Source organism: Myotis daubentonii, chromosome 4, assembly GCF_963259705.1.
Source record: "Myotis daubentonii chromosome 4, mMyoDau2.1, whole genome shotgun sequence".
NCBI lineage: Eukaryota > Metazoa > Chordata > Mammalia > Chiroptera > Vespertilionidae > Myotis > Myotis daubentonii.
The window spans coordinates 76,242,901-76,255,435 of record NC_081843.1 but is presented as its reverse complement, the minus strand read 5'-3'; the positions used below and the strand labels follow the sequence as shown (position 1 = coordinate 76,255,435).

Genomic DNA, 12,535 nt, shown 5'->3' with positions numbered 1-12,535 from the left:
CATATAAAGGAGACATTTTTCATTAGTCATTAGCTACAATATAGTAAAGGTTCATTGAGTATCTCAGTCACATACAGGGCTAATCTTTCAGAACATCTGAGAAATTCACTAGACCGTTCCATCAACTATTTAAAACCTTGCTATTTAAAGTATGTTTTCTGAACCAGCAGCATCACCTGGGATATTGTTAGAAATGCATAATCTCAGGTCCTCAAAAACAACTGAATAAAAAGCTAAAGTTCAACAGGATTCCTGGGGGATTCATATGGACATCAAAGACTGAGAAGCACAGATTTTAGACATTGGACTGATCAAAAACTAAAGATTAAAAAGAACCTTTTATTTTAAAGAAAAGAAAAACTGGAATTAAGAGCAAAACTATTATACTAATCCAACAACAATACCTTAAGACCTGAACTCCAAAGATCCAGTACACTTTCCACCTTTTGAAGGTTTTCTTCAGAAACAACAGAATTGCCCACAATTATTTCATGGATACCTGCATGACTAGAATTAGACCCTGGTGTGGAAGAGTCGCCTAAAATATTTGAACTGAAAAAATCCATGACCGGGTGAAAAGGCTTCCTTGGTGATGACACTGGTGATAACCCTAGAATGAAAAAAAGTTTAGTGATTAAGGCAAACTGAAAACAACCCAAAATGGTGAGTACTTATATTGGAAGGCTAGAAGATGTCAGTTACTATAGAGGCTGAGAAAAATGCAGAGAAATGACTTTTCAGTGAACTTAATCTGGATAATTTAAATTTCAGTATTGTCACTGATTTAGGACTAATCAGCATGAGATGCCTCCTATACTCAAATAAAGATGCTTCATATATCCAGCTCCAGCCTGAGCTGAAACTATTATCATCTGTGTCATCATATCAGCATTTTCTAAGTGCTTTGTATGTTCCTATAATAAAAATGTTATGAGGATTAGCTCTCATAATACATGCTACCCTAAGAAATACATACTATTATCTCCATTTTACTGATTCCAAAACTGAGGTTCAGAAAGGGTTAAGGAATTGACCAAGGTCAGAGTGGTTGTAAATAGGTTATTATTACTTTATGTAGAACACTGGGATAAGTTTTAATACTATTAAATGTCAGCACTATACATAGAGACTAGTAATTTAATTTGTCAGATACTCAACTATAAGATACCCTGTTTGCCCTCAACATATAGGTGAGAAATATATATACTTTATATAATATAATATAATATAATATAATATAATATAATATAATATAATAAATATAAATATACTTTATATAATATATATACATACTCCCATCTCCTCTTGCCCATATACAGGGTGTAGAGATGGGAGTGAGAGCCAGAGCCAGAAAGAGAACTGATATCTATCTTTAAAAAAGCACAGAATATTTTATCACACATGTATGTTGGAATTAGAGACTAGTGATCATCATTTCTTGCATATCACACTTTTGTTATGAGGGTCCTATAACTAAGACTGAAGGGCTTTTCTCTCTTCCTTACTGAATGACTCAAAACAAAGATAAAGATAAATCTACTATAGAACTTGTTACTTAAAAGTAAATGAAGAATATTTGCAAAAGGAGGAAATCATTCTCTAATATGTATGTTTTACATAAAAATATATAAACAAATGGTTTAAGCTAGTCACACTATGTAGCACTACCTATATATTCTGAAGATGGTTTAGGAACTCAAATAATAAGGCACATGAATAGTATTTTTTTACTAGATTTTACTAACTAGATCTGCACTCATGGACTCTGGACTCTGTTTTTTTTTAAATAATACACTCACCTTTTAAAAAAATGGAATCTTGGTTCGCTATTCACTTGACCAAGAAAACCCCACAAAATCATGCAAATTAAGAGGTTCAGATCTTTAAGTTCACTTTAAGAACACTTGTGAAACTGCCAAGGCTATCATGGGGATGGGAATACAAAAAGCCACCATGTATTTGAAGGATGTCATTTTATAGAAGCTACTGTGGGTGGGGGGGGGGGGGGGTGGTCCCTCAGCCCGGCCTGTGCCCTCTCGCAGTCTGGGACCCCTCGGGGGATGTCCACCTGCTGGTTGAGGCCTGCTCCCCGGGGGATCAGGCCTAAGCTGGCAGTCAGACATCCCTCTGGAAGCCCGGGAGCCCTCGGGGGATGTCCACTTGCCAGCAGGGAGCAGACCTAAGCTGCAGTCGGACATCCTTAGCGCTGCTGAGGAGGTGGGAGAGGCTCCTGCCACCACCGCTGTGCTGGCAGCCATCAGCCTGGCTTGTGGCTGAGCAGTGCATGGGAGCACACTGACCACCAGGGGGCAGCTCCTGCATTGAGTGCCTGCCCCCTGGTGGTCAGTGTGTGCTACAGTGACCAGTCATTCCCAGTCGTTCTGCTGTTAGGGTCAATTTGCATATTACCCTTTTATTATATAGGAATAGAGGCCTGGTGCACGGGTGGGGGCCGGCTGGTTTGCCCTGAAGGGTGTCCCAGATCAGGGTGGGGGTCCCACTGGGATGCCTGGCCAGCCTGGGTGAGGGGCTGAAGGCCATTTTCAGGCTAGCCATGCCCCCCCCCGGCAACCCAAGCTCCCAGCCTCTCCTTTTTTTCTTTGATTTATTTATCTTCTATAATTGAAACTTTGTAGCCTTGAGCAGAGCCCAGGACCGGTACAAAGAGAGCCATAACACAAAAATAAAAAAAATAATAAAAAAATAAAAATATATTAAAAAGAAAATTGCCCTCTAACCTAGGAGATTTAAGAAAGGATGTCACATAGTATAATAAATAAACCTGTTTGTCTTAATTGTACTATTTTGATTATAAAATTATTTTAAATAGTATTAGTAAGTTAGCAACAACAGCATTTTAAATTCCTGTCAATAATATGCTAAAATATTCCTCTTACTACATAGATAATATTCATCAAACCACAAAATGTTGTATATTAATAAAAACAAGCTAAAGAAAGTAATACCTTCTGTCTTTGAATGACCTGAAATATTTAAATCACATCCTTTTCTAACTTCCGTCCTTGTTTCTCTTTCTCTTCTTACTGTAAAGAAAAACACCCCAAAGCACTCTTAAATAAAATATCTATTCACATACACTTAATTTAAGAAGGTTGAGGTATATAAATAAGATTTTAGAACAAAGAAAATATAACATGGTGGGTTAGAGGAACATTAAAAAAAAGAACAAGAATAAAGAAAAGATTCTGAAACTAGAAAAAGTCTTATATTAATAAACTCAATTCCACCCACCAAATATGGATGAAAGAAAAGTCAGTCTACTGTGGCATTCAATTCACACTGAGAATCAGTGGATGAATGACATTAGAACTTAGAAAAGGCTATGCTGTATAATAACATTGGATATTTCCAGGGGCTGCTGCTTTTCACTAGCTGCAATCAAACTAAAGTGACACCCGTTCCCCCCAAAACAGGGACTTCCTTACTTCCACCTCAGGAACCTTTAGTCAATACATGGCGAAAAGTGGGAAAAACCTCACAAGAATGACTTTGCCAACTCTGACACACCTCACTTATACTAAACAATGGCAACACCAAGAGTAAAGGGAATGGGATGATAAATTTACATAGTCCATTCTAACCAAGTCCATGTGTAAATCAAGATAATCTAAATTCTCTGCATGTTGTATGCTTAGGTCTCAAGTCCTTTTTGATAAAGGCAGAGCATAAACAAATACTACCCTACATACTAAAAAGAACAGGGGTCTTAAGTCTCAAGTGATAACCGTGAAAGGTTGCAGAGTTGGGGCATGGAAAGAACTCCTGTGTTGTGTCACTGGGAACAATAGTACAGTAATACTGTAGCCAATGGAAAAGCAAACAAGCTTTTGGTGACCACCTTAAGGGCAGAGGTTTAGAGGGCTAATACACTAATTGCCTAAATTCATTTGTAAGGGAGTATATGCAACACTTTGGGTTTGCTCAGTAGGAACTCCATGTTGAGGTGCCAGTATAATCAAAACATGGTCAATATCACTGATATAAAAATGAATTCAAGGGTCGTATCTCTTAAAGATCAATAAATTTGGACAGAAAGTATTCAAGTGCTAAAATGGTTCAGCGGTAGAATAAGTATATGTATTTTACAATTGTGGTCTACTTGTTGATCCAATGCAACAGGTCCAAGATTGAGAAGCAATGGAAAGGCCATGTCTACAGAGGGAAAAGGACAATAGACATTAGGGCTGTGACTTATCAGAAAAGGAGGAGCCTGCTGACTGTGAGTGTCATGTGCCTTTAAGTAGGGATCCTTAGAGTTTATTATTGATAACTGCCCATTATCAGAGCTGTTTTACAAGGGCTTTCTGTACCCTTATTTAGAGTGAGCTGTTTGGGATCCTGTACTTTACTAAATAAGGGACAAATAGGTAAAAGGAGCTTCATCCTACTTTTTCAACCTTTTACTCATCTATCATCATACATCCTGATTTGTATTAGCTCTAGCTCTCAATTCTGTCACTGACATAGTCCAAGGATGGATTCACGTTTGTGGGGATAATTCAAACAGTCCTCTATGCCTATATAAATACTGCTGACAAAGTCCCAGCACATGGTTCATAAACTTAAGGGATTCTGAGGGCTACCTATGGACCATCTTTAATTTGGGGGATTGGGCATTTATTTTTATTTTTATTTATTTATTTTTTTAAATATATTTTATTGATTTTTTACAGAGAGGAAGGGAGAGAGATAGAGAGTTAGAAATATCGATGAGAGAGAAACATCGATCAGCTGCCTCTTGCACATCTCCTACTGGGGATGTGCCCGCAACCCAGGTACATGCCCTTGACCGGAATCGAACCCAGGACCTTTCAGTCCGCAGGCCGACGCTCTATCCACTGAGCCAAACCGGTTTCGGCTATTTTTCAAGATAATCCTGACAAGTAACCATTAGAACAAATACAGAGATGTTACATATTTTACTAAGAGACATGCAATGGCTACAGTGTTGCTTTAAATTTATTACTTTTCAGAAAAGTAAGTCAAAGGAAGCTCAAAGATCCAGCTGTCATATAAGAGCCAAGAATAACATTAAAATGTGAAGAGTTTCCCCAGATAATAGTGATATTCACCACTGATTGGAGAAGCATTTTCACAATCGTAAGTCAATTGCATTTATAAGTTCAAATAACATCTTAAGAGATGTTTTGAAAAATATACATAACCTTGATTATGAAGAGTATCATCAATTATAGTATGAAATCTAACATCTGGCGCCACTTCTCCCTTAGAATGAGATGGCTGTGAAGTACCTGGTTCAACATTTGGAGTCACTATAGTATAACGAAGCAATTCTTCATACTCTTCCTATGAGAAACCAATAATAAATAATGTTTTATAACACTGTCGCAATGGACACTCAGGCAAAAGAATAACAAAAGCTGTACATATTTACTATGTATAAAAGTGTATAGCTATTTTATATTATTATATTTTGAAATATTTTCAACAATAGGACATGGGTAGCTTTCAACTGTAGTCAAGAACCAGTAGAGTTGTAAGTTGAGGGTTACTAATAAACAGACTCTTAGTTGGGCTGACATTCTAATCAGATAATCGATAACACAAAATTATTTCTGGTGTGTCTAGAAAACCCTTCCTTATCCCTGTCTTAAATTCTACTCTAGAGATTTATTATTTTGATGTAAAGCTTTGTCTCCTAACAAAACAACTTGAGATTTTACAAGGTACTTACATTTTAGTAAAAAAGGGGTCTGGACCCAACAATTACAATGTATGGGTTTTTGGACACCAGATGGGTATCTTACAATTCAAATCAATCTGACACTATCCACCAGAGTTAGCATCAGATCACAGGTTAAGGGTTCAATCCTATAAGACAGCTCCCCGCACCCCCAACTTCAATTAATTTCCTAGAGTGGCGCACAGAACTCAAACATTTCACTTCCTAGATTACCAGTATATTATAAAAGGATATAACTCAGGAACAGCCAGGTAAATTGAGGCACAGGGCCAGGTATGAGGAAGGGGCTTGGAGCTTCCATGCCTTCTCTTAGCATGCCAGTCACCCAGCACTTCCATGTGGCTCACCACCCGAGAAGCTCCCTGAATTCTCTTTTTTGGGTTTCTATGGAGCCTCCATTACATAGGCATGATTCATTAAATCATGGCCATTGGTGACTGAACTCAATTTCCAGCCCTTCTCCCCTCCCGGGAAGTTTGGGGGTAGGACTGAAATTGCCAATCCTCTAATTACATAATTGGTTCCTCTGGCAACCAGCCCTCATCTTTAGGTATGGGTGCAAAAGTCACCTCATAACAAAAGACACCTTTATCATTCTCATTGCTTTAGAAATTACAATGTTTTAGGAGCTCTGTGCCAGAAACCAGGATGAAGACCAAATATATATTTATTATAAATCATAATATCACAAGTATAAATGAGTTAATTAGGTCCCTCTAGAAACACGTCTGGATAAGACAGAGATGAAGAGTACAGGAAAGCACTGACACCTAAAAAGATGGCATCAAGTTGGAGAGGTACCATCCAAAGGGAAGGCAAAGATACAACATCTGTCACAATTCCCGAATGCTTCTTTACTAGTAAATAATCAGATACTTTAACAGCAGCTTCCCAAAGTCTAAATTTGTAATTTCAATTAAAGGAACACATTTGCTCATAAAATATTTTCTTCAAGTTTTTCTCATATTAGACTTACTCAACATAATGTAACAAACATAATGTCCAGCTTTTTCCCTCTTAAGTGATATAATTATAAAACTCAAGATATACCATGTTAGTATTCTCTCGATTAAAACCTACTCTAGAAATATGAATCCATATTTTTGATAAAACATTTAGAAATAAAAGAAATTCAGAAATTTCATATAAAACCCATACCTTCTGCAGTCAATTTATCTGTCACTGTCCAAGCAGCAGAATGTGATGACTGTTGTGGCAACAGGGACTAGAACCTAGAGTAGAACACTAAGGAATCTAGGCCTCAGAACTTTGGATGGTTTGATGTTGTATTAATTGGCATTAAAGTGAAAGCAGCATTCATAAAGAGATAGCTACAATGAGAAAATTCCAAGAAAAAAATGTTTGAGATTTACAGCTTCTCTCATTGTGTTGTTTGAAGCCTTTGTACAAAGAGTAAAGAGCTCATGATTATTTTCAGAAAGATTAAAATAATGTAAGGCATTTCCCAAAGTCTGTAAAATAATTTCTAAAGTTTGGTATAATCTGATATACATTATACATTATATACACACTAGAGGCCCAACACATGAAAATTTGTGCAAGAGTAGGCCTTCCTTCCCCTGGCTGCTGCCATCGGCTTCCCTCTGGCAACCGGGACCCCAGCTTCCCTCCTCCGGCCACCGGCAGGCACCCGGGGCCGGGCGGCTTCCCTCTGGTCCGGGCTTCGTCCGGAAGGACGTCTGGTCTAATTAGCATATTTCCCTTTTATTATTATAGATTATAATTATAAATGTAAATGGCATGAATGAAAAATGTATTCCTAGTTTTCCCTCATACTATTTGTTGAAAATAAGTAAGTCATAACAAATTTAGACATGTCTTCCTACCTGAAGATCTGAAGAGCTTGAACTGTTTTGGTTGCAGTCATTCTGCATAACTGGAAATGAGTATTTCTCCTCATCTGATGACATTCTGTAAAAATACTATAAAACAGTAAACGTTAACTTTAGTTTTTCCCCCTCAATATTTAAACTAAAATAGAATTCCTTATATAGAGATGGAACACCATCCAAAACAATAATTGTGATATTTTAAAATCATTCCACATATTTGAGCAACCATAGACAAAATCACTGGACAAGAAAAAATAGTTAAAGACTCAATTCCCAAAATTAGTGAGTTTATAAAGTAGCAAAGGAGATGAAACAAATACATGAAAGGTTAAAGAAAAATGGAGGCTCCTCAGAAACGTGCGCACAGTAGAGGGTTGAGAATAATGGATTGTGATCTCTGTTCTTAACAATGTGTGACGACCTAGATGTTGTGCACTTTCTTTGAAGATGCTGAACCAAGGAGAATGAACAATTTGAGCAAATTCCCTGCTTGGGAAACTTACCTTTTGGAAGTATTATTTTAAGAAAAGTAAGCCTATACAAAATAACAGATTCTAATACGCACATAGAAAAATTGTTGAAAGTCTTAAAAATAAATAAATAAAAGTACCTTCAGTAACTAGTACGTAAATTATTTAAAAGACAAGTAGTGAATATTCAAACTACCTGAATACTAGTAACATGTAAGACGTGGGTGAGGAAGTAAGATGAGTCCTCAAGGACTTACAATCTATAGGGCGGGGCCAGGTAGGTCTATAAGTGACTGATGAACAAAGTGCTGATAGACCCTAAACAAAAGAGGTGCAAATAAAGGAGGCAGGAGTAGCCATTTTTCATGGGGTGAGATCCTGAGGGCGTGAAGAAGTAAGAATGGAGCCAGAGAAGATTTTAATAGAGAAAATGACCCGTGTGGCGATCTGAAAGACAGATAAGAGTTATCAGGTATACTAGGCAGTAGAGTTGCATAAGCAAAGACACAGAGGCATGGACAGGTATGCTAGGAACGTAAGTATAGTAGTTAAGGCTGTAAGCAAAGGGTGTAAAGCAAGGCTTGGCTGAGAGCAGCCAGATAACGGAAGATCATGATTACGTCATGTTAAAAAGTTTGGTCTTTATTTTAGAGACGTTATTAAAATGTTTTAAACAAGTGATGACCAGGTCATGCTTGTCTTTTAGAATGATCACTCTGGCAACTTTCAAGATGAATTAGAGAGTTGGGGTCCTGAAGAAAGAGAGATCAATGGAGAGCCGAATGCAGCAGTCCAAGAAGTAAGTGTTCCCTCTGGCAGTAATCCAGGAGATAAATGAGGACCCGAATCTAGGAGTCAGCAATGGGAAGTAGATGGAGGGTATGACTATGAGACAGTTGTGTTATGGCAATGAAAATGAGAGACCATGGTTAATAATTGGTTCAGGGATTAAAGGGAGGAATTGTTAATGGCTTCCAGGAGTCTGACTTGAGTAACTAGATAGATGATAGTGCCACTCACCAAGGCAAGAAATGTAGGAAGATGAGCAGGTTGAGAGGAAGAACACTAGGTTCAACATCAGATGTTTTGGGTGTGCAGTACCTGTGAGGCACTGAGATGAAGCTGCAGGTATGTAGCATATGGCCACCCTGTATGCTGTGCTCCAGCCAAGGACTGCCACTTACAGTGGTTGCAACGTGAATGGTGCTTCCTGGAGTTAAACAATGTGGGAGCCCTGCTTTGGAGCTTTAGGTTGAAGGTATAGTTTGAGGAATCATCAGCATAATAGGAAATGCTGAAGAACGAGAGGGTAAGATCACCGATGAAAAGGAGCGATAGAAAAATTTCTTATTCCGAAGTCCATATACCCAAATTGTATGCACTATTTTTAGTATAAATGCACATGCGTGTATTTTTCTAGGAAGAGGACCCTTAGCTTCCAATACGTGTTCAGAGGAAACTACAACCCTAATAAAGTGAAGGGCCACTACCATAGTGAGACAAAGATTAAAACCACGACCACTAACATGTAAAGCGGGGCGAGAAAAGCCAACAAAGACGACTACAAAGACCAATAAAACTATCAGAAAGAACAGCATCACAAAAGCTTAGAGAAGGAAGTCAGAGTCACATACCAAAGAAAGATGAGAACTGGACAGAATCCCTTGAGTCTGGCAGTCAGGAAGTTGCTATGACATTTCCCTGAACAATTTCAGTGGAAAGTAGAACAGGTCTCAATCACAGTGGGCTGAAAAGTAAGTGAGATGAGGAAATTGAAGCAGAAAGGGCGGATCCAGGGAAACCACAATATTAGAAGAAACATGGATTGGGGCTAGATTATGGAAAGGATAGCTCAACTTTATTCAGTGGCTGTTCCTGAATATACACATGATAAGTGAACTAAATCTCTGCCTGCCTGTCTTTCACTAAGCCACTTAGGAAGGATAAAATAAGCACATACATCTCAGCAAGGAATGGCTGCTCCACAGGACGTCAAACCCACCCCTGTGGTAACGGGGTCCATCTCTGTTTCCATCCACTTCTTCCTTTAGGATGTGCTTGCTGGTCAGTGAAGTATAGGAGTGGGGGTGGGGCGGGGCTGATTATTTAAAAAAACAAAGGAACTGCACAGTATGGTCGGACTTACAGGAGTCTTTGAATAGAGACACTGCAGACACTTAACAACTACTGGACTTTTGGAAAATACGGGCTCAATCTTCCACCTGCCCTGCTGTGTTGCCAACAAGGTATGGCCGTTATGGGAAACTCTGCCACGGTAGCATTAACTTCTCCTAGGTTCAGAAACAAAGGAGGAAAATGGAGCTTGCTTTCACGGGTGGCGGATGTACATCGGTTCACTAAATTTTCAGTGTTTTCTAACCCAAAACGTCAGAAACCAGGGATAAAAGGTTCCGAGGGCTTCTTTATGGCCAGGTAAACCAAAGTACGTCCTGGTAATCACCTGGCTGATGGGGAAAGAGGGCTCCTTCTGGGAACTCAAAAGTAAGCCCTAAGAGGCAGAGGAGGGGTGACAGGTGCAAGCCGGCGGCAGGGTGCGCCCCGCGCGGACCCGGTTACCTGCAGGCAAGGTCAGGGCGCGCGGGCCGCTCCCACGCCGAGGGCTCGCAGCAGACGGGAAAGCAGTTGCGAGTCGGCAAAGGGCTAGTTCTTTCCGATCACTTTCCTACCCACCCGTTTTAATCACATTCTTACTTAAAAACAAGGAAGCGTCTGGCATGGTTATTTCCCCCCCTTAACGTTTTAAACGGCCAGAGCCTATGGGACAGTAACCGCTATATTTGAGGCATCCCTCCTCCTGGCCTCTCTTCGCCACGACTCGGAGAGGAAAACCTCGGGGACCTTGCGGCCCCGCCGAACAGCAGAAAGGCCGGGTCTAGGGGGCGATGCTCCCAGCCCGGAGCCCGGGGGCGGAAATCTGGGCCAAAGCACTTTAAAGCCCACTCCGCTGCCTCCGCCAGGGGCTCGGGGTCGCCCGGGGCGCCGCTACCCACCGTCGCAGCTCTCCAGGAACCCCGACTCCTCCGTCCGCGTCCGCCCGCCGCGTCCCTGCTAAAGCCACAGCCAGTACCGGGGCTACCTTAGCAGCAGCCTGACAGTTTCAAACTGCAGGGATGAATTAAGGACGGCCCTGGGCATTGGCCCCGACCTTCAGCAACCTGACGTGTGATTGGTCAGCTCGCCGGGGGCGGGGTCTTAGACCGCGGCAGGGAGAAACCGGAGTTAAGTTACTAGGGAAAGCCCCGCCCTCTGGTCCTGAGGGGGCGGGGTCTTAGATCGCGGCAGGGAGAAACCGGAGTTACTAGGGAAAGCCCCGCCCTCTGGTCCTGAGGGGGCGGGGTCTTAAGGAGCCCTGCGGAGCGTCTGGGAGCGCATGCTCAGTTCCGTTCTGCTACTGCCGACCGCAAGCCGCTTCTGAAACGGGATTTGGGCTGCTGAGCAGGGTCCAAGTCAGCCTGGGCGGAAGGCTGTTGTCTTTCGATAATACCCAATCTATGCGTGTGGTCCTCATGCATAAAAGTCATCTTCGTCTACAGGTGCCCTGCAATGGCATCACTTGGAGGTGCTTTTTAAAAAAATACACATTCCTGAACCCTCTCTCTGAATTCCTTGGGTGTTGAGCAGGGCCAGGGAATCTGAATATTTAACTGTGTTCTGGACACTGTACTCAACTCATTTAATTCTCAGATTATCTCCGTGATAGAGATGCTGTTTCCATCCTCATTTTACAGATATGAAAACAAGCCCAAAGAGGTGACTTGCCCATGATCACATGGCTAATAAGAGAAGTGGTATTCAAATTAAGGTAGACTGGGTTCCAGAGTCCATGTTCCTATCAGTAAGTCTGTTTGTTGGGAACAGTGTGACTGTTACGGATTAAATAGTGTCCTCAAAAAAAAGATGTTCAAGTCCTAATCTCTAGTACCTGTGAATGTGATCGTTCTTGGAAGTGGGGTCATTACAAAATGCAATCAAGTTAAATTAGATCATGCTGGATTGAAGTGAACCTAAATTCAATAACTAATGTCCTTATAGATGGAAATTTAGACACACAGAGAGATACAGGAGAGAAGATGGAGGCAGAGATTGAGTGATGCATCTGTAAACTAAGAAACATAGATGATTGCCAGCAACCACTAGCAGCTAGAAGAGACAAGGAAAGATCTGCCAGCGCTTTCAGAGGGAGCACAGCCCTGCCGACACACTGATTTTGGCTTCTGGCCTCCAGAACTGAGAATACATTTCTGTTGTTTAAGCCACCCAGTTTGGGGAAATTTGTTATGGCATCCCTAGAAAACAAATACAGTGGCCCAGACGTTGAGATAAGAAAGTGCTTATTGTATCTGGGGAATGCATCAAAGCCAGAAAGTAGTCTTAGTAAGGGGCAGAGTGGCATAGGATGAGGCTACAGATGGAGGTGGGGACCTGACTGTTAAGGATTTGAGATTTCATTTAAAGCTCAATTAGAT

The 12,535-nt window shown here is 40.7% G+C and overlaps 1 protein-coding gene across 6 annotated transcripts in view; it reads right to left on the bottom strand.

Annotated features, from left to right (window-relative positions):
- Nucleotides 1–11,176, bottom strand: part of POC5 (POC5 centriolar protein) — a 33,805-nt gene extending 22,629 nt beyond the window's left edge. The window contains exons 1-6 of one of the 6 annotated variants that reach the window (XM_059694293.1): nt 11,060–11,170; nt 9,683–9,795; nt 7,573–7,668; nt 5,187–5,328; nt 2,967–3,044; nt 405–610 (exon numbers count right to left, since the gene is read on the bottom strand). In XM_059694293.1, coding sequence (XP_059550276.1) covers nt 405–610; nt 2,967–3,044; nt 5,187–5,328; nt 7,573–7,656 — 510 coding nt within the window. In that variant the 5' untranslated portion in view covers nt 7,657–7,668; nt 9,683–9,795; nt 11,060–11,170. Of the gene's footprint in view, nt 1–404; nt 611–2,966; nt 3,045–5,186; nt 5,329–6,883; nt 7,057–7,572; nt 7,669–9,682; nt 9,796–11,059 lie in introns of those variants that run through there. The other 5 variants (XM_059694296.1, XM_059694292.1, XM_059694294.1 and 2 more) reach the window with 5 other exon arrangements.
- Between the last annotated feature and the right edge of the window lie 1,359 nt (nt 11,177–12,535).